The sequence below is a fragment of the Mustela nivalis genome (genome assembly GCF_964662115.1).
Source record: "Mustela nivalis genome assembly, chromosome: 12".
In the NCBI taxonomy this organism is placed as follows: domain Eukaryota; kingdom Metazoa; phylum Chordata; class Mammalia; order Carnivora; family Mustelidae; genus Mustela; species Mustela nivalis.
Genome location: NC_139031.1, coordinates 78161695 through 78184400, shown reverse-complemented (window position 1 = coordinate 78184400; position 22706 = coordinate 78161695). Strand labels below are relative to the sequence as shown.

Sequence of the window (22706 nt, the reverse complement as noted above, 5' to 3'; positions counted from 1 at the left end):
GGCAAGTGCTCCTATCTACTGCATCCCAGCTCTTTGGATGACTCACACGAGCTTTGGTATGAGAAGGAAGAGAAATGCGTGATGGCTTTGTGGAAAAATTACGGTCAAAGTTAATTACACAATCACGACAGGCTTCCTGAGTGCCTTAATGTAATGACTCCCTGAAGTTATAAAAACTAAAAGTTCCAACATTTCTTTCCTAGACTTTCAGTTTCAGAGGAAAAAAAAATGCATGCACACGTGTGTACACACACACCAGGACATTATAAATACATTTTGAAGAGTTATGTCATTAAATTGTAAAATTTGTATTTAATGAGAAAGACCTATCTGTTGAAGACAAAAAAATATTTTTGCTTTTCTCTTACCAAAATAATGAATAATAATTCATTCTCTTTACATGTATCAATTTCAGGCATTTTATAGCTCCAAATATAGCATGGTAATTAATAAAGCTGAAGAATTTCTTTTAAACTATTAAGTTTATTTGGTTGATGTTAAATATTATATAAATGCAATTAAGAGCATATAGTTGATAGGAGCAAAAGAGGCATGATAAAGCAAGTAAATACATATATTAAAAGAAAATATATTACCTAGGCAGAATGTATAATCCAATATAATATTTAAGTGTTCAGATGCAATTTTAAGAACAATCCAATTCATTTGTGATTTTTCAAGCCAAAATATGGAAATATTTACTGAAAGAATCCTTCCACCAAAACAAAAAATAATTCTTTTTGTAAAAATGAATAAATCTAGGTTTAAAAGTAATTTCTTTTTGCTTTTATAACCTAATCATATTCTATCTTAGAAATTCTAACAATTCCAATATTTTGAAATATATCAGATTTCACAATAAAATCAGTAAATACATTTTATATTTTCCTCAGCATTCAGCCACATAACTTGTGGTTATATCTAGACTCATACACAAAGATGGCTGTGCTCCAATTCTGTCTTCTTTTTTTTTTTTTTTTAAAGATTTTTTATTTATTTATCAGAGAGAGAGAGGGAGAGCGAGCGAGCACAGGCAGGCAGAATGGCAGGCAGAGGCAGAGGGAGAAGCAGGCTCCCTGCCGAGCAAGGAGCCCGACGTGGGACTCGATCCCAGGACGCTGGGATCATGACCTGAGCCGAAGGCAGCTGCTTAACCAGCTGAGCCACCCTGGCGTCCCTGTCTTCTAAGAACAGTAATAGTACCTACCTCACAAGGCAGCTGTAAAGACTAAATGAGTTACCATGGAAAACACAGACAGTAGTTCCTGCCACAAAAGCAGTGTTAAAAAAAAAAAAAATCACACTGAAAAGTCCCTATGACTTGTGATTAAAGGAAGGTTAATACATAAATAAGATAAAAAATGAACACATAACTACCTGAGATCTTGTTCATACTGATTAGTGAAGGGCAAATTTATGCCTGGAATAATCAGCTCACTTAAAATCAATCAGTGACTTTTCAATCATGAAAATGCACTAACGATTTTTCTGAAATAATAAAATCAAACAAGAGTACACAGTTAATAAAAAAATTCAGAATATAGTTGGCAAAAATGTCTTCTTATGGTAAATGAGGATCATAAATGATGAAAGTAAATTAAAGGAGCTAATTGAAACTAAACAAGACAATATACAGGAGCTGAGACCAGCAATAAATTTCTCTAGGAGGAGAGTGGGAAATCACAATGGCTTCATCTTTCAAATAGCTTCCTGCATTATTTGCCTTACAGATCTCCCTAGGTGGTGCAATTTCCAGTATCATCCTTCTTCCCGATTTTTTAATACATAACTGGGTATTTTCATATTTAACTTGAGATATTGAGACACACTATTTCCAGTTCTTTCTACAATCAACATATTCCATTTGCCAATGCACCTGTAGCTACACAGTCAAGCTGCATCAAGTAAGGACGCACAAGTATGGATCTGAGAAGAGCTGTCAATGAACCAACAAGGTCTACTGGCTCACAGAAACCACAAGGAAGTATCTTGCAATTATGTTTCTTAAGAAGTCAGTTAACAATTTTCTTTAAAACAATACATATTTAAAAGCCTTAGTATTTTTAAGAAAAGTAATGGTTTTTAAGACTTGTCAGGCAATTAACCATCCCAATGTCAATCCCATCTAAGTGATTTAATTAAGAAAGATCCATTAATTGCTGGTTAAATGTGGAAACCACAACATTCAAATCCATTTCTGCTGTTTAAAAAAAAATTCTTTTTAAAGCATATTTATTAATAGCATTGTTTAGTTTCTAGCTAAGGCAGATGCTACTGATGTCCCATCCATTATTTCCATGCACGCCAGCCCAAATTTAACTGCCTGACATTTCTGCAAGCCCTCTGCCTGTGTACTTGTTGGCCTGGGAACCCCAGAGAACTGATGTCCCCTGGGAGCAACAATTAACTTTAAATACTTCAGCCCATTTTCCTCTTGGAAGGGATAACTCTGACTCATGTAATGTACGGATTCTTAGAACTACCCAGAGCATTAAGCTGTACTCATGCAGAGTGGTGATTTATTTGATAAACCATCAAATAAATTATTATTTATTTACTATTTATTTTCTCTCTCTCTCTCTTTTATTTTAAACTTCTCACACTTCTCTAAGTATTTCCTAGAGTTACTTTCTCAATAGATGATTTGTACTTAAATCTTTGTCTCAGAGACTGTTTCTGGGGGAATCCAGTCTAAGTTGATACTCGCAGAGGTTTTAGGAAGCAGATCCTCGGGATGGGATTGTAGAATTAAACCAACACTCACCAACCACATGACAACAAAGACTCCACTGGGAACTGACCATATACCCATCATAACTAGAATCAAGAAAACCCCTCAGAGGCTGTAGCATCACAAATTCTAAGCATTTCACCTCCAGTGATTGGAACACAATATAGATTGAAGGGGAGGTGCCTACCATTTCAGATATATAGTTGCAATATTAATCATAAAGGCTTGGAGTTGGTGGGTTGTTGTTATATTCACTGAAGAAAATGATAACATCAATCAGTGAACTATCAACTGAAGGCAGGAGTGTGAACCGCAGAAGACTTCTAGGGCAAACAATGAAGAGATTCCCATCTCCTGTTGTGAAGTCAACGTTTGCCAGAAATAGGCACAGACGTGCCTTTCAGAGCATGTCCTTAAAAAGGACGCTGCCTTTGGAGCCTTGTCAGGCTTCTATGTTACAGGGGCAATGCTAGGCAAATCACGGGACCCTAAGTGTAGAATATCCAGGTGAGTGCAACTGAGAACCATGAACTTACAGATTCCCCTATACCCTCTGGATAGGCAGAAGTAACCTCTTCCACCTAAAAGGCAGTAGTTTGTCTGTTCCTAAACACCATAAAAGATGACAGGGGTTCTCCTGAAGATCTGATCTCATTTTCCCTCATGGCTTTAAGCAACAAATAGGTAAGGTCTCAAAACGTCCCATCTGGCAAAGAAGTCTCTCTGCTCCAGGAAAACAAAAACAAGCAGAGAGAGAGAGAGAGAGAGACTACTCAACGAAAGAGATACAACATCTGCATAGTAGAAACCAGAGGGTCCTAGGAGGATATGCAGGGAAGAGATGCTGAGGGATCATGAGGCAACATACACCTAGTCAGCAGTGTGGTATGGAGGAGTAAGCAGCTTGAGAGAAGAGACACACAGACTCCTACACAGTGGCAAATGGCTTGAATGGTTGACCACTGCCCTGGAGGAGCCAGGCTGGAAGACCTTCCCCCAAACAAAGTATCCTGGAGAAGCAGCATGAGGATGTACCTATAGAGTAGGCATGGAAAGTGCAAATTGCTCTGTTTCACATCAACAACTACTAAAGAGCATTCATCACAAAGTACTGAACAACTGGGTAGATGAGTTGTCACTGGAGGTCATCCAGCCTTTTTGTGTGGCAAATGTAGTGCTTGCAAAAGGGGCCCATAAATGCTGTAGCACGGTAGTGGGGAAGGGAGCAGGGAGGGGGTGAAACGGAAACAGACACACACAGAGAGGAAAAAAAGACACGAGAGAATATTATACTTGGGCCTAAAAGCATGGGCTGTTTCTCACCTAGTGTAATATAGCTACAGGCACTGGTGAATGACCAACCAACTGTCCAATGCTTATTCTTCAATACAATACCACCTTTCAAAAAGACAACCAACAACGTCATGTCAATTAGATAATCATCAATTTCATACCTCTAGAGGGGGTGGGATACATTGTTTCTTGTTACTGACAAACATTCCACTTATGAGTTCCTTTCTTGTTCATGGTGCCTCTCCCAGGTACACATACTACCTGATTCACTATCATGGGATATCACCATGGGGTTGTGTATCAGCTGCATAACCAAAAACCTCTTTTATGGGAAATGAGGTCCAATAATGGGCACATGAACACGGGATCCATTGGGGCTACCACATAGCCCTATTTAGGAGCTGCCCACGTGATAAAACACTTGGGCAGTCTCTTAAATGCACAATGAAGGCTCTAGCTTGGGGATGATAGTCTTTGAGTTGAAATGTAGTCTTTCAAGATATAAAATGTACTCTCGACTATGGTGCTATGTTCATTGATGTGCTGGCACCAGCTTGTATCTGCTCATTTAAAAATAAATAAATTTAAAAAGTATATTTTTCAGGAATCATTAAAGCCGGCTGACCTCACATAATAGGTAGCTTGAAATCAGCCGCGGTGAGAGTATTTATATTATGAAAATTAACAAATGCTACAAATCAGGTTGCCCCTCCCCACACTGGCTCTGCCCCAAAAAGGCAGAATGAAGGAGCGTGGGAACTAAGGGATGGATGTGGGAGCAACGTCTCTCACCACCACAGAGAGTGAGCTATCTGGGAAATCTGCTCACTCTGTCTCTGCAACTTTAGGCTCTACTGACCACAAATGTTCTACTTTCCACGTGGGGGTATAAAGCTGAGGTGGTGCTCCCACCAGGGTCACATTAAGAATTTCATTTAACCTAAATCTATACCTACTATCTCGATATTTTGGATTTCTCAAGCCAGTAAACTACATGCAAAAAAAAAAAAAAAAAATCTGGTAGAACTCTAGCTGACAAGGAGATCGTCATGAAGGCTGTTCCTACATAATGTGGGGAAAGCAGAACCAAGCATAAAACTCAGAGGACTCATTCAAGCCCTTCCGTTCTCGGTGAAGACTAGACAATTTCAGGAGCCACTGTGAAATGCACACACAGAGACTGTGCATTCCCAGGCCTCTGGGTTTCAAATTCAGGCCATCTCACGAATCAAGCTGCCGACAAGAGAGTTGATGTGCAGGGAAATTAGAAAGGGTATGAGAGAAGAAAAAAGTATAAATTATGGACCTTTGTTCTAATGCTAGCAACCCTCCTTCGTGATGTATTCTCAGCTGGGCTTTTTGGTTTGTTTGTTGTTTTAATTGTGAGCAGTCACCGTCTTAAAGGATCAGTGACCAGATAAAGAGGGCACTGGTGAGGTTTCTCACTACCATTACCTACAACTTTTGGTCTCAGTTTCCCCTTCTGTGGCCAAAATCTACTCTGCCCACATATGGGGAAGGCTGACACAGAAAACCCCAGATCTTTAGGGATTTTGGCAGAATAACTTTGAAGTTCATATTCTAAGCAGCTTCTGGGATTCTTTAGTAGTAGATTCTTAGTAGGATAAAGTTCCTTTAAATGAAGTTGAGATCCTTTAATTGGTTATCTCCTTTCTCTTGACTCAATTCCACACTCCTTTAACTGGTAGTATTTCCTGGGATCATGTCCCAAATCAACTACCAGACTTTGAATCCATGAGTGAGAATCAGGCAGAAGCCAGTTTAAGGCAATGACCATATTTAATATCTGTTGGTTTTATATAAATTTTATTAGATAGGCCAAATCCATATCGAATTTAATGTTTTTACAACTTTCTCTTTTGTTATGTTTTGTGATAAATGATACAAGTGAACCTAAATAACTACCTTTCTGATCATTTGAGAGACTACATTTTACCTGTTCACATTTTGTTAGGTGCTGAGCAAACGTTGAGAGCAGAGTATAAAATAAGAATGGGACGAATCAGATCTTAGGCAGTATCAAGCTTTATGAAATAATATCAAGGATACAGCCAAGCTAAAGGATTGTGAAGGTTTGGGTAAAGCAGAGCAAGATCTGGACAATGACTGTGGGTCCCCAGAGGTTATGGGCTGAATTGCATCTCTTCAAATTCATATGTTGAAGTCCGAACCCCTAGTACCTCAGAATGTAACAGTATTCAAGGATAAGGTCTTCGAAGAGGTGGTTAGGTTATAATTAGGCTATTAGGATAAGGACATCATCTAATAGGACTGGTGTCCATATAAGAAGAGACACCAGGGATGTACACGGACAGACAGATCACCATCTAAAGACATGGCAACAGGCAGTCATCTGCCAGCCAAGGAAGGAGGCAGCAGGAGAAACTGACCCTGCCAGCACCTTGACCTTGGAGTTCCAGCCTACAGAACCATGAAAAAATACTTTTCTATAGTTTGAGCTACCCAATCTGTCTCATTCTGTTACGGCAGCCTTAGGAACTAAAAGACCAGGTCATGCCTCACTGTGGTGGAGACACACGTGTGGCCCAGAAAAGAAGAAGTCTCCCAAGGAGGTTTGCAGACTTCCTTGCATGTATCACCTATGGAACATTTTTACAAAGTCTTGCCTCATTGATCTTGGGTTCTATAGCTACCCTCAGCCAGTGATATCCTGCGAAAAGCATTTTAGTTATAAATCCCTTTCCTTTTCGTAAATATCATACATCCAGTTACCTGGAGCTCAGGCTAACAGAGAGATGATACTTGATTCTCTTGACTACTTTCTTCCTAGGGGTACCCTTCCAGTGAAGGAAGTTGTTTTGACTTCATCCTCCCAAGTGGTTTCAAAGACAAATCTCTTCTTTTATGTTCAATACCAAATGACCTCACCACAAATTGCTCATTTTCATCTCTGTCAATATAACCACTTCAAATGTCAATTATATACCAATAAATGATCATGAAATATCTTGCTTAAATTCTGAGATGTGCTAACATTCATTTAGTCTGTTTTATTTGCTTTAGAATTTGACTTTCTTTACCTATGAGTAGGAAGGTCTACTATGGTTCTTTGGAAATAAGATTTTTTAAAAAGCACATTGACATATCAGTTCTTAAATTAACAATACTTTGAAAACATAATACATTATTATAATTATTAATACATTATGAGGATACATAATACATTATTAGAATACAGTGACATTTTCCACAAAGATGGAAAGAATAACACTAAGATTTATATGGAATCACAAAAGACCCTGAAAAGCGAAAGCAATTTTGAGGAAGAAGAACGAATCTGGAGACACCACAATCCTGTATTTCAAGATATACTACAAAGTAATCAGAACAGTGTGGTACAGACACATAGATCAATGGAAAACAGACACATGGATCAATGGAACACTGATCAATGGATCAATGTCCAATGATCAATGATCAATGGAACATTATTTCTGGAGTCTTCCAGAAATAAATCCATGACAAAGAGGCAAGAATATATAATGGAAAAAAGATGGTCTCTCCAACAAACAGTGTTAGGAAAACTGGACAGCCACATGCAAAAGAATGAAACTGGACCATCTTCTCACATGATATGCAAATAAACTCAAAATGGGTTCAAGAACTAACTGTGAGATCTGAAACCAGGCAGTCACTTCTCTGACATTAGCCATAGAAACATTTTTCTAGATATAGCTGCTAAGACAATCAACTATTGGGACTATATCAAAATAAAAAGCTTCTGCAAAACAAAGGAAACAAAAGCAAAACAATAGAAGCAACCTACTAAATGGGTGAAGAGATCTGCAAATGATATATCCAGTAAGTGGTTCATACCCAAAATACATAACTCCTGTAACTCAAACCCCCCCCACCAAAAATACAAAAAACAAATAACCCAATTAAATAATGGGCAGAGGCCCTGAATATATATTTTCCAAAGAAGACAGACAGACGGCCAACAGACAAATGAAAAGATGCTCAACTTCACTCATCATCAGGGAATACATATCAAAACCACAATCAGATATTGCCTTAGACCTGTCAGAGTGGCTAATGTGAAAAAGACAAAAAAAAATTAAAAAAATCAAGAGTTGGGGAGGATGTGGTGAAAAAGAAACTTTCATGCGCTACTGCTGAAAAGTAAATTGGTGCAGGCACTGTGGAATACAACATGGACATTCCTCAAAAAATTAAAAACACAAATACTACATGATCCAGTAATTCCAATACTAGGTATTTACCCAAAGTATATAAAAGCACTAATTCAAAAAGACATATGTACCCCTATGTTTACTGCAACATTATTTATTATAACCTAGATATGAAAGTGACCTAAGTATCAACCAAAGGATGAATGGATAAAGACAGAGTGAGATACACACACTGGAATATGACTCAGCACCCCTCCCCCCCCCAAAAATCTTGCCATTTGGGACAACATGGGTAGACCTAGAAAGTATTATGCTAAGTGAAATGTCAGGTGGAGAAAAACAAATACCATATAATTTTACTTGTATGTAGAATCTAAAAACCAAAACAAATGAACAAATACCAAGAGACTCTTAAATACAAAGAACAAACCAGTGGTTGTCAGAAGGGAGGTGGGTGGGGTGAATGGGTAAAATAAAGGGGATTAAGAGGGACAAAATTCCTATTATAAAATAAATAGGTCACAGAGATGAGAAGTACAGAATGGGGAATATAGTTAACAATATTTTATTAACATTGTATGGTGATAGATGGTGACAACACATACCATTGTGATAACGTATAGAATTGTTTAATCAATATGTTGTATACCTGCCATTAACGTAACACCGTGTAGCGTAATTACACTTCAGTTTAAAAAACCCTAATACATTATGGGTACATGTCCAGTGTGAAAAATTGAGTATTATAATGAAGAGAATATTGCCATCTAATGATGCTGCCAAGTTGCTACTTATTAAGAGTTACAGCGAACAGCAAGTACAAGGTTCATGTCACCTGTTTAAGCTCCTTGGTGTGAGGGGAGAGTATCTGCTGTGTTTTTTTTTTCTTCATTATTACTTCAATTACTTCACTCATGGGAAAAGCCTTAGACATTCAAAAAGAACCTTGGCTTGGAAGCATAGGAGAATTAGCAACAAGCAGAGGACTGCTCAGTAAGACAGCTTTATCACAGATCAGACCTACCTCAGCCTATCAGTGATAAAACACTATGAAATATTTAAAATCAGAGGGAGAAAGAAATTGCAGAATTAATTCCACAAAAATGCAGTCATCTTATACTTACTGAAGCCACATTCACAAAATCGTCATCTGAGAGGGTTTCCAACATTTCGGAGACAGATGTTCGAATCAGTTTAAGTGTCAATCCGCTGACACTTCCACTCCTATAAAACAATGGATCCATGACCACATACTGAAGCAACACCACACATCCTAACAAAAGGAGACTTTCCCACTAACTCTAGGTCATTTATATAATATTAAGTAATTTTATCTTCAAAATTTAGTAAAGAGAGTCACATTTCTGATGGAGTAGAAATATATTGTAAGGAATTTTATCTTTCCTATCAGCATCAGAATGTATACGTTTCTAACTATAATGATGAAAACTGTATGTCCCGGGATGATTTTAAGAAATTACAGATACTCATGACATATTTACTTACTGAAGAAATAGATACCGAATACCAGCTCTGTTAGCCAGGTTGAAGGGTTCTAGTCCTTATTTCTCTGGTCTCTACATATTCTACGGATCCTCGGCGACCTCATCTCACCGTGCGACTCACCTCTAGGCAACTAACTCCCCTTTCTTCGTCTCTGGAGCTCTCAACTTTTCCCCACTTTTAGACTTCTGGCTTTGTTAAACAACTACAGGGTCAATATACAGAATGGCAAACTATGCCCACACATATTTTTTTCCCTATTAATGATCTTGGTACCAATCTGACTGGATTTCAGTCATCAATTTCCTCCTTCCTCTCACCTTTCTCACCCTTTCAGACAACCTCTCTTTTTCATTCCATTTCGCAGTTCCCCAAGAGGTGGCCTCTTCTCCATCTTCTCTCCACCCTGTGTCAGGTGCGTCTTACCTGAAGACCCTGAGCTTGGGTAACAGCCACTCCATCCAACTCTTAGCCTCTACTCCTCGCCATGCAAACAGGTGAAAATTCTAGAAACACATCTTGAGCTAATACTGTTAATAGTTCATAGTTACCTACTAACTAGCCAGTGATCACAAGAGCCCTGTATTCAAAGACTTTCATTCCCTTCCTTCCTTCCTTCCTTTCTGCTCAATACAGTGCCCCCAAATGTTTTCACCTATGTCACTTCGCTCCTGTCAATTCTTCCACCAGAAATTCCATTCTCTGTCCTCTCCTCTCCCATGCCCACCTTGTGAAATCAATTCTAATTTTACTTCCTTAGTGTTAAGTTTTTTCTGACACTTTCAATGAGAGTGTTATTCCCTATGGACTCTTAGTACTGGGGCATATTTTACGTCTATCACCTCCTACAATTATTTTAGTTACTTGGGAATATGGTTAAGTTTCACTAATACACTTGAATTATTTTTGAGAGACATCTTAATCATCTTTGTCTCTACATTATCACATCATACAAAGGAGACCTTCCATACATGTTTGTTGAAATAATTTTTAAAAATGCTATTTGAACTTGATATGCATTTTTAATCTTCTAATATACATGTGGATTCTAAAGATTTTAATATGAAGAATTATTTCTGGGATTATCACATATCCAAAAAGCTAATACCATATTGAATCACCACTTAGGTTTATACTTAAGAAGAATATCAAGGATTAGATATAACTCCATAATAATTTAATTAAAATAGGTTCTGCTTTACATATATTTTAAGAAATGAAATGTGAATTAACATGTAAGTTAATATGTTGAATTCCTTTATCTTTTCTTTCTCAGCCTACATGATAGGTTTTTAACTTGTTTATTTCAGATCATTTTTAAATGTTTTCAAATGATGATATTAGCTTGTGGTATGGATTTAGCTGTCTACAAAACATTGGATTCTGTTTCTTCCAGTATGACAAAGAACTTAAGAAGATTTAACTTTTTATCTCAAGGAAAATAAGCATTTTATACCTCTTGTTTTTTAACTCCTTGGCATTGCTCTTAAAAACTTATTATATTCTATATACTACAATTTCATCTTAAATTTTATTAGAAGATTACACACACATACCCCTTAACTTGAAGGGATGTAAAAAAAATAAAATGACCAATACAAAAACTCATGCAATTCCTTCCTATATACCAGCATTTCCCTATAAAAAGTCCCAGTATTGGCGTTTAATATATTTGATATTTATCTATTCTGTGGCTAAATTCCTATAAATTATGTGAATCGTTAGTAGCTAAATGCCAACTTATTTTTTCTTTTTTTTTTTTGGTACCAGGAACTGCTAAGTTTTAGCAACCAAATACTTTATCCTGTTTAAAATGTAAAGCAAAAATTTGAAATAAAAGAATAATTTTTCAAAAAGCTCAGACATTAGAAATATGCCATAATTTTCACTTCCAATGTAGATTCTTATTTTCTGTAAGCTAATTTTTGTTTTGTTATTATCTTGATATGGCTTTTTTTCCCTGGATATAAAGTCATCATAATTTCTCTTTGCTTTTTTTTTTTTAACCCAACCTACTTCCAACATATTACTGTTATCTTCCTATCTTCCTAAATTTTCAGTATATAAAGAGAGAATATTTAACTACTCACACATCAACCAGGATAAGCATGTCCTTAGGCGATGCAGCTCCTTGGATGTACCTGAAACAAAGACCATATGAATACTTTTTTCTCTTGAAAACTATTAAACATTGATATGTTTTGAATTGGCATTCACTGATTTTTTTTTTAGATCAGGTATTTTTTTCAAGCATCTCAGTAGGCAATGTGTTTTCACTTCCAGTTCTACAATGTCAATTTTTTAAAAGCTCCATTTAACATAATAGAGATGTCAGAGGCAGAATATGTTTCACAGATAAAACAAGAGATCAAGAGATGTGTTCTAATATTAGAAGCAAAAGAAATTACCTCCTGGATATGGAAAAAATATATATATGTATACATATATGTGTATACACACACACACACACACACACATGGGATACTGGAGTTTAGGATACACACACACATACGTGTGTGTGTGTGTGTGTGTGTATATGTGTTTATCCCAAACTCCAGTTTATTGACCATGGGGTTTAAAACTCACTCTAAGGAATTATAAGATTATATCCTATTTTTCAATGCAGAAAATAAACACAGCAAGAGCTAGGTGGTCTAGGAATGTGAGAAGACAACTATCAACAGAGAAGAAATACTAAGGGGTAATACAAAGTGATGATAAAGTGATTGAAAACAGTAATGTATAACATTCCCAAGAGGTTCAGGTGGTACCTCTCAGAACTTTAGTGTCTGAGAATCACCTGGAGAACCAGTTCAAAATATGGATTCTCACATTGCCCCCCAGCCCAACTGTAGCGATAAATTGAATTGCAGGTGAGTGATCCCCCAAAGTTCATGCTGCTTGGCCACAACCTGATTGGCAGGAGTTGGGGGGGGGTGTTCCGATTTATCCAACAGGAAAAGCTAAACCTGAACTCAACGTTTTAGTTATCTTTGAGGCCTCTCTGCAGAAAACCTGCCAATTCGTTTTCAGACAACATCCAACAGAGTGAGTATCTACTCAGGACTACGTGTTCATGAAACAGAGTTTATAACATACACCCAAGTCCATTTCTCTGTAAGAAGGTGAAAGGGGGGTGCCTGGGTGTCTCAGTGGGTTAAAGCCTCTGCCTTCAGCTCAGATCGTGTTCCTGGGGTCCTGGGTTCCAGCCCCACATCAGGCTCTCTGCTCCGCAGGGAGCCTGCTTCCTCCTCTCTCTCTCTCTGCCTGCCTCTCTGCCTACTTGTGATCTCTATCTGTCAAATAAATAAATAAAATTTAAAAAAAAAAAGGTGAAAGGGGCAGGTTTGCTGGGATATTCCAATGAAAGACAAATCTAGTTCAAGTCCAGCATCTGCAGTGGTCCAGCCATACTTCTCCACTGGGATATGAGAGGAAAGGCTAGTAGGTTGGCACATTGCTTCTAAGGTCTTCCCCAAAACAACAGTTTCTAAACCCTATCTATGTGATATCCCAGTCTTGGCCTCCATTCAACAACCCATAGCTCCAGGGCCACCACACCTAGAGAAATATTAACAAGAATATTACGTGGATTAATAATATCTGATACTATCATTTGTGGCTGGTGTTCACGTAAATCGCTACTGGAATGGTTAACAGGACATTTTAAAAGTTGAGAATATATTTCTTCGGTTCAATCATCATGCATCTTGGAATTTGTTTAAACCCTCACAAGTAGAAATAATCTAAATGTCCAACATAGTAGTAGATTTTCAAAATAAGTTACCATAGAATTATGCTAAAATGACGTTAAGCATGTCTCTCATGCATAAGCACTCAAAGGTATCGATATGAAAGAACAGGTTACAAAGCAGTGTACTGTACAAAATATGAACCCATTTTAAAAAAGATCAATCCTGGGACGCCTGGGTGGCTCATTTGGTTAGGCAGCTGCCTTCGGCTCAGGTCATGATCCCGGTGTCCTGGGATCGAGTCCCACATCGGGCTCCTTGCTTGGCAGGGAGCCTGCTTCTCCCTCTGCCTCTGCCTGCCTCTCTGTCTGCCTATGCTCGCTCGCTCTCTCTCCCTCTATCCCTGACAAATAAATAAATAAAATCTTTAAAAAAAAAAAAAAAGATCAATCCTCACATTAAATACATTTTTAAAAAATGGAAATAAAACGCACAATTTAATAGTTGTTTCCCAGTGAGTGCAATCGTGAGCTATTTGCTATTTTTCGAGGTACATGTTAAGAGAAGAGTTGCTTTAGTAGTGAGGAACAAAGCAGCTTTCCTTTTGGGAGAATGAAACCTAAGCTATGTGACCATGGCTAGGGGCAGCTTGTACCTTGGGGCCAGGTCTCATTAGTTCACTGCCAGAGGCAAACCACCTTCTACTCTATCGAGACACTTCATTAAAGCTCTACTCCAAGCAAACTGGGAGCTTTTCAGTAGAAACCCCTCCTGGCTAAAAGAGATCTAGAGAGGGACACTGAATATAAAACTTAAAAACTAGTCCACTTGAAATCATTTGATAAGTTATTTCAACAATTTTCACTATTATTGCTCACTTGAACTCACCATCTTGAATTTTAACTGTATTTATTTATTAGCTGGGGAAAAAAAAACTCACTAGCTCTTTAAAATAATTAGACAATATTCATTCTAAAATGGAAATCTTTTCAACTTTTTCACAAAAAATGTGACCTTCTTTTGTCTAGTTCATTTTTTCACAGCTACCTAAAAATTCTTACCATGGTCTTCTGCGTACATCATAAAGATCAATCTTGTTCGGAGTTCTACTGTTATCAACCCATGGAGAAGCTATAAGAAAGAGAGAAGTTAAGTTAAAAACAGAGAAACAAAATCAACATAGTAGATATGATCTAGAAAGATATTTTTTAAATTCATAAAACTCCACTGAAACATTCCTCAGCAATAGTTAAAATTGGTGTTTTAATTTATATACCCTTAGCCTTCTTTTAAAATGGCAAGAAACGCAGTGGTATAAAAGAAAGTTAACAGAAGTCAATTTTCTTTTTTCACATTATTTCATAACTAACTTGTACACATAGGGATTTTCTGGATGCTAACTTTACATGCTGTATCAGGTGTCCAGAGGTTATACATCTTACCTCCTCTCTACTAACATCAAAATTTACCTTAAAAGAAAAATTACCTGCCACTAAGGTAAATTATACTTTCAATTATTTGATCCTCATACTTTTATTATCTTCTCTTGAATTATTACTTACATGAAGGCATGATTTCTTTAATCTTAGTCTTCACAAATTCAATGACGGCCAGAACATTTATAATTATAATTAAAAAGTTAAAGTAGAATTAAAATAAATCCATGGAAAAGTCTTTTTCTTAAATTTATTTGAATGATTTGAGGAAATTCAAGTATAAATTCAAGAATCTTGTGTTAGTTTCAGAGCCTTTATCATTTTGCAATCATCAGAAAAATAATGTTAACTGCGTTGCTTTTAAATGCAATTAATTTACACTTATTCTAACCAAATCTACACTTTAATTAAAATTAAATGTTTTACACACACACACACACACACACACACACATTCCTTAGACCTAATGGATAGTAATAAAAGCTGATAAATCAGATGATCATTTTACGCTGACGAAGTCCTCTCCTTGAACATACAGCTCTTGGAAAAATTCCTATAATAATTCACATGACTTATGCCTCCCAATCTATTTTGCCCTTTTCCCTACTGAAAAGTATGGAAGTTATGGAAAACTGTATCGTGAATCAGGTTTATCAGCCAAGTACAATAATTTGGCCAATTAGGTTACGTCAAAAAATAGGTAACTTTTGAGTCTTTCCTTACCTACAAAATTTCTTTCTCATTAGTAACTATATTATAAAATGACATTTAGGGACACCTGTGTGGCTCAGTGGGTTAAAGCCTCTGCCTTCGGCTCAGCTCACGATCTCAGGGTCCTGGGATCGAGCCCCACATGGGGCTCTCTGCTCAGCGGGGAGCCTGTTTCTCCCCCTCTCTCTGCCTGCCTCTCTGCCTACTTGTGATCTCTGTCAAGTATTTAAATAAATAAAATCTTTAAAAAAAAAAAAAAGACTTTCATTTTAAAGCACATTTATATAAAACAGTTTAAATATAGCCCTTTTCCAACAACCATTTACAATATAGGCAATGCAAATGAAATTATAAAATTACTGTTATTCCTACAATCTGCACTTGCAAAAACTTAAGAGCCAGCAAGGTAACATTTCACTTTTTCTTTTTCCGGGAGCCCTGGAATAAAGCAACAAGCATGCGGGAGACATGCCAGTTCACATTCAACTAGTCCTCTATAAGATCTGACTCCCCAAGCCACGGTCTAGGTGATAACTACAAATTCAAATGAATGATATCCTTTTAGTATGTTTTGACGGTTGTATACATTTATTGCCTCTCAGCTTCAAATTCACCCATTTATCTTGCTCTACGAAAAGGATCTGGGCTCTTTAAATATTTTTTGCTCAGTAAGGAGCACAATTTTAAGCTTTGTCAGCAGATGATGAATGAGAGACACTCAATGAGAAAAGGGATTTTGCTTCCTGTTTCTGATTCGTTTGCTCAAAGGCTGTCCGGCCATGGGAGGCTTTCCTGGTGTCTGGCTTCTACCGTGTCTTGTATTCTCCCCAGCCCCACTATTACAACTTGGGTAGGTCTTGGAGCACTCACAGACTCTCCAGAAAACAATGGCCAGCAGTACTCCCTGACTACTTTTCTAGTAGAGTGCCTCCAAGGAGACATTTTGGACCCTAGAGGATGAATTACCAGCAAACCATTCTAGCAAGACATCATAGCAACCTCTGGTCATTTGGTGGGCATGGAAGTGCCCCCTATAAGATCTGGATCTCAGGGCGGGGGGTGGGGGGCTAAGTGGCTCAATGGGTTAAATGTCTGCCTTTGGCTCATTAAGGTCATGGTCCCAGGTCCTAGGATCAAGCGCCATGTCCAGTTCCCTGCTCAGCAGGGGAGTCTGTTTCTCCCTCTCCCTTTGCCCTTCTCCCAGCCCATGCAGGCTGCATGGTATAGCTCTCAAATAAATAAAATCTTAAGGAAAAAAAAAAAAAGCAAGATCTGGATCTCAGCCCAGAGGCACCTGGGATTGAGGTTGCCTCCCCCAGCAATCTCAAGTCCAGGGGCAGTTGCTGTTACAGATTACATCATATCACACTCTATCTGGCAGTCCTGTGTCACTCAGAGTGATCTGTACTTAGAGCCAATCCCTCATTACTCTAAACCCTGTGACAATAATTCCTTATTTTAAAAAATTAACTTTCAAAAAAGATAATTTCCCCTGTACAAAATACTGTTTTCTCTCTCCTGATTGGACTTAGACTATTACAAATGATAGGGAGAGAGGACAGAATGGACATCAGGTAACCCTGCAAAGGCACCACAACCACCATAAGCTGGAAGTGGTTAAACGGTGAATTTGACAAGTGACTTAACAAAACTGAAATTTGAAAGTCATGTTTAAATTAGATTTTTGGGTTCTTTGCAGATGACATTCATCTAGAATTCATTTTCCCTATAATTGTTATTTGAAATTAAGCATGATTTATAGTATGATGCTCCATACATTTGTATATTTCTTTAAAGATAGAAAAAAGGTTTGCAATTTACAGTATGAGCCAGACCATTCAATTTTAATAGGGCTTATAAAATTAGATGGTTTATATTTAAAAAATATTAATAATATTGTCTTAAAAGTCTTCTGAGATATTTACCATTAGGAAATATCCCTTGATTATACTAAATTAATATATTTACATTATGGTAAAATTAAACAATGTAGTTTCTTCTGTGATCTCACTAATTAATTTGATGTAAAATCCCATTGTGGCATTTAAGTGGTACCTTATTTATGGAGGCTCAGAATTACAGAAGGTCAAAGAGTAAAAGGATAATAACCATACACTGAAATTCCCACGATAACCACTTTCTTAATGATGCATAATGAAAGCTGCATGCTTTGACAGGAAACTGGAGCTTCTAAAATTCCTGTAAGAAGGCCTAATAGTGTTCATTGTAGATGTCCCATTTGCTTTCCACTAGGATTTTCGGATGACAGGAGAAGAAGGGAGTCCAAAAAGTGGGCATCTTATTTCTGCCTGCCATTGTTAATGGTGAGAATGACTGGTTGTGAGAATGCTTTCTCTGTTCCAAAATGAACTGCGGGCATGTCTCTGGCTAAGTCTATTGGACTACAATTCTACTTCACATGGTACTTAAGGAGAGCTATGCTAGTTTTTGAATCACTGATTTCAAAAGGTACTTACACATATGATTACTCAGAATACTGAAATATGGGTTACAGAAATATTCTTGAGAAACTATGCAGATTGTAGAACCATTTTCTGGTTAAAATGCCCTAATAATAATATGAGAGTACAGTTTTTCATGTCAGCTGCTAGGAAATAATAAAGCACATAATGATGACTTGAGGGCTGATTCTCTTGGTAGAAAAAAAAAACACACACACACACCACTTCAAATGACAGCTAACTGCATTTCCCATTAATGAGTTCAACAACATTTTTCTAACTCTAATAGATTTTGCATTTTTGGTCACATACAAAAAAGTAAACTCACATACTCAAAAATGCCTTTAAAACCCAACCTTGGTCCTACTGGCTGGATCTAATTGGTATTATGTGGGTCATTGCTTTAAGCTCACCTCAGTCATCTCTTATGGATTTTTAGAGATGGTTCTGAATTCTTAGCCATGATAATGAATTTGGACTGTTGTTAAACCCACATTAATTCAACAAATGTGTACCATATAGTTCGTAAGATTTCCAGGAATCTCAATGTTGCTGCCCAAATACTACTGTTCCAGAATGAATTCTCCATATTCCCTAATTCGCATCATAGCTCCTATATCAAGGTCCAGGATAAGTCTCAATAACAGACTGAGGGTTATGTACCCACACAAAAATGCCAGAGAATAAGGCCAGGCAAATAACTGGCCTTTTCAGAGTCTGTGTTACAAGCTGGGCTTCATTCTCCAGTAAAACTTTCAACCTGGGAAATACCCAAGACATGGAAAGGATTCACTATCTTCTACAGTAATACAAAATAACTTAATAAACAATCTTAAGTCTCCTGTTTATTAGCACAAAGTTTATTTCTTACTCATATGAAGTCTAAGTGATATATCACTAGCCCCAGGGGCATAGATCCTGCTACAAGATGGTATTCAATCACCTAGAGCTGGTGGCACTTTTGTCTTTTTCAGTGTCGGGTTTCTAGAGTCCCTCAGGAAGCGTGGAGAGGGCACACCAAGTCCTAACAATCACAGGTTTGAACAGAGACCTCTTGCTTCCACTCATACTACTGGTGCTAGATAGATACAAAGGAGGTCTGACAAGTATAGTACCTGGTGGGGTGTCATTTGCAAAGGCAAAAATTCACAATGTAATGAGAAGACACAACTTTGGCAGGCAGCTAATAACCTTGGCCATAGGTACAGATGGACAACTAAAATATAAGTAATGTCCACTACTCTAACACGAGTTTTCTGTTGTCAGCGACGTTTTGAGTAAACCACCTCTAAAATGAGAGACGATGATGGGCTAAGTTCAGAACTCAGTAAATATAAAAAAGATGTTGGATTTAAGAATGATTTCTAGATTCAGGTCCCTAGGTGGCTCTGTCAGTTAGGCGTCTGACCCTTGATTCCGGCTTGGGTCATGACCTCATGGTCATGGGACAGAGCCCTGCCTTGTGTTCTGTGCTCAGTGGAGATTCTACTGAAGATTTTCTGTCCCTTTGCTCCTCCCCACCGTGCGCTCGCTCTCTCTCTCTCTCTCTCTCTCTCTTTTAAAAGCTTGACTTCTAGACTCAATCTTAGGACTAAGATTGCTAGCACAAGAAACTCACTACAAGCCAACTCTGTATTGTTTTTGATGCTGTTTGTGTTACCAATGCAACACAAGGCTAGACTGCAGAAATCTTCTTCCTGTTTTGAATCCAAAAGCAGTATCTGGGCTCAAAAACTTCTGCAGAAACACCAAGATAGGAAAGCTGTTTTGCCCCAAGCACATCCCTCTTTGGACCTGCCAGAGAGGTCTACGGACAGAAGGCTTACTCCCAAAGGAAACCAATGGGCTGCCTAATCAAAAAAATCTTTATCCAAGAGCAGGCTGTATTTGTGTTTCTTACCCAAAGAATTGTGATAGGTATCATAAACATGTGACTGCTATGTACTTCCTACTCTTTTTTCAAATGACAATTTTTATTATGGTCATCCAGAAGACAGTATCATTGCATAGAAGACACCTGAGCAATAATGGAAATGGGCGGGGGGAGAGCAACTGGCATTCAGTTGTATTATAAACAGTCAAATTAGGAAAAGTTGCATCAACATGATAGAGAGTATTGCATATTCCCTGGAGATCCTGGATTATTATCCAGATGTACTAACTTGGTGGGATTTTGGATAATCTTGTATGGAAAGATGGTGAGTGTGTTCTACATGTGGGGGGAAAAAAACTTAGGCACAGGTATTCGAATGACCAAAGAAATAGCCTGTGGGCTTTAAAATACTCTTCTCCATCCTCCTAGTAATAATACCTCCCAAGTTTTAGGTGATTATGTACTAGAAACTGTATTTCTCAGTTTCTCTTGCCACAGTGGGGCCACGTGATGAAATTCCCATCAACAGCATTTGAAAAGCAACACATGTGCAACTCTTTGGTCATGCTGTTTACCTTTCACTAATTTTCCCCTTCCTTTTCACCTTAACAATAAATATGATAAGTGTCGATCCAGTTTTAATCCTACAGATGGGGACAACAACCCAAAGAATGGTACACAGATGGGACCACACTTGCTCTACAACGAATCTACCATTAAGGTAAGAGTAAAATATATGTAGTCTCTGTTATGTTAGCCATTGTTTAATTTAACTGAACCAATAATCTGATAGGGGTCAGAACTCAACCCCATTACACTGAGCTAAACATAAATGAAGTGAACACTTCCCAGAGTGTCTGAAATCTCCTTCACTATTTCTTTCTGACATTCCTCTATCTTCTTAGGACTGTGCTATTTTGGCCCTGAAGCAAAAGCTTATTGCTTAGATGCTGATATTACTAGAATCTAGTTCATTTTCATGTCTTATCTTTCATTGATCATTACTGAATTTAGGGGCACATTCCCAAGTCAAGTTTTCAAATGCTGAATGACTGAGGCTTGATGGCACAGAGCCACTGATGAGATGCGGAGGCAGAAGACTAGAAGGAAGCCATTCCACTGGAACCAATGCTCATAGGAAGAGTCTATCCTCTTGTGTCTTCTTCACATGTTCTTGTCTGATTGGTAACAGCCTAGTGTAGAACTTCAGAAATGAGCTTGGCACTAGTCTACCTAAATTTTTCATTGCTTGAATTACTGAGCCTTTTTCAGTAAAATGAGAGGAAGGATGCCTATTTCCCACTTCCAAGGGTTATAGATAAGAGTCAATGATTTTCACACACAACACTTAGAACTAAGTTGGCACATAATAGGCAATCCATATGTGAATGTTAGAAAACAATATCATTGGGTCACTGAAACTACTTATTATAGAGAGAGGTTTTAAATAGAATAGAGGATGTACTTAGATTTTCACTGCCTACAAGCACGCTCCCATTACTAGGGCTTGGAACGTTCTACCATTTCATCCTACTCCATTGCCAATGATGCAGGCTGCTGTCATAGAGTCAATAAAAATTTCCCGGCCATCTTAAAAAGGACTACATGAGGTCACTCCAGAAATCCCATGGAGAACACTGGCATAGATTAAGGGGAGTAGGATGGGAAAGGGGTATAGACCTAGATAATTGCAACACTGAGTTTCTTTACAGTTTTCATCTGTGCTTTGCCCTTGTTTCACTTTATTTAGAAATAATTCTCTTAAGTTCTACTTGGATACTTGTTTTCAGCTGAAGTAGCTGTTATGTTAATCTGTCCAGCTTAATTTAACACCTATTCTTCACTATACACAAGGCATTGTCATAGGTGAGATGGGAAGTGTACACACATACACGCCCACACGGACACACACACGCACACATGCACACACCCCAGCTATCGTTACCAGCAGTTGCTTACACTGCAATGCTTTTTATAAAGAATGTATACAGACTTTATTTGGAAGGAAGATAAAACCTGATGGCTATTATAATATAAATGAAAAACAATTTCTCTGAGGAAAAAGCAAAAAAAAAAAGATTGCTTTAGGGGAAACCTTTCACATGAAAGGTGGTGCTTGTATTCTATGTAAATGACAGGTAAGATACCTATGACCAAGGATGGAGCTCTGACATTAAAACATTAAGAGAAGACCTGAAAATAGGTTATAAAAAATAAAACAAACAAAAAGAGAGAAAGGGGCAATGTAGGAGTGCGTGATCAAGAATGAACCAGGTAGTAAGTAAAACCGGAGATGGACAATGGGTTAAGGTGTTCGGATGAGGCGAACTCTGCAGTCAGGGTGCCAGATGTCATTAAGTCAACAATTCCAAGATTGTATAATTTGACTTGAGAACTGATAACCTAAACTGGGTTTCTAACTTGTTAATCTACTTATCAGCTATCTCTTGGCATTGCATTTTAATCTAACATGTTCATAATTTTTTCTCTCACCTGTGAATTTCTCCAGAGCAAAATTCTTTCTAGTATTTGAATTCTTAGAATAATTTGGTTTCTTTGGCAACAGGCCGTTAGCTTGTTCTTACCACTTTACCAATTTGCAACCCATACTTGACTATATTAATTCAATTAATGCAATTTGGGGGGGGGGGGTTAATTTAGTTACTGAGCCATGAGGTTTGATGTCCACATATCCCTGTCTTGGCTTGAGAGTGCCATTGATATCACTAGGGTAGTATGTCCAGAACATCTCTAACTTAGAGATAAATGAGCAGCACTAACTCACATACAGATAGACTGTATCACAGCCAAGGATAAATCACTGTAGTTC

The 22706-nt window shown here is 37.7% G+C and overlaps 1 protein-coding gene across 8 annotated transcripts in view; it reads right to left on the bottom strand.

Annotated features, from left to right (window-relative positions):
- The window catches only part of CACNA2D1 (calcium voltage-gated channel auxiliary subunit alpha2delta 1), a 509819-nt gene that overhangs the window by 111549 nt on the left and 375564 nt on the right, over positions 1–22706 (bottom strand). For all 8 annotated transcript variants that reach the window (XM_082692507.1, XM_082692510.1, XM_082692508.1 and 5 more), the window contains exons 8-10: positions 14456–14525; positions 11793–11843; positions 9324–9423 (exon numbers count right to left, since the gene is read on the bottom strand). In XM_082692507.1, the coding sequence (XP_082548633.1) occupies positions 9324–9423; positions 11793–11843; positions 14456–14525 (221 nt within the window). The remainder of the gene's footprint in view (positions 1–9323; positions 9424–11792; positions 11844–14455; positions 14526–22706) is intronic.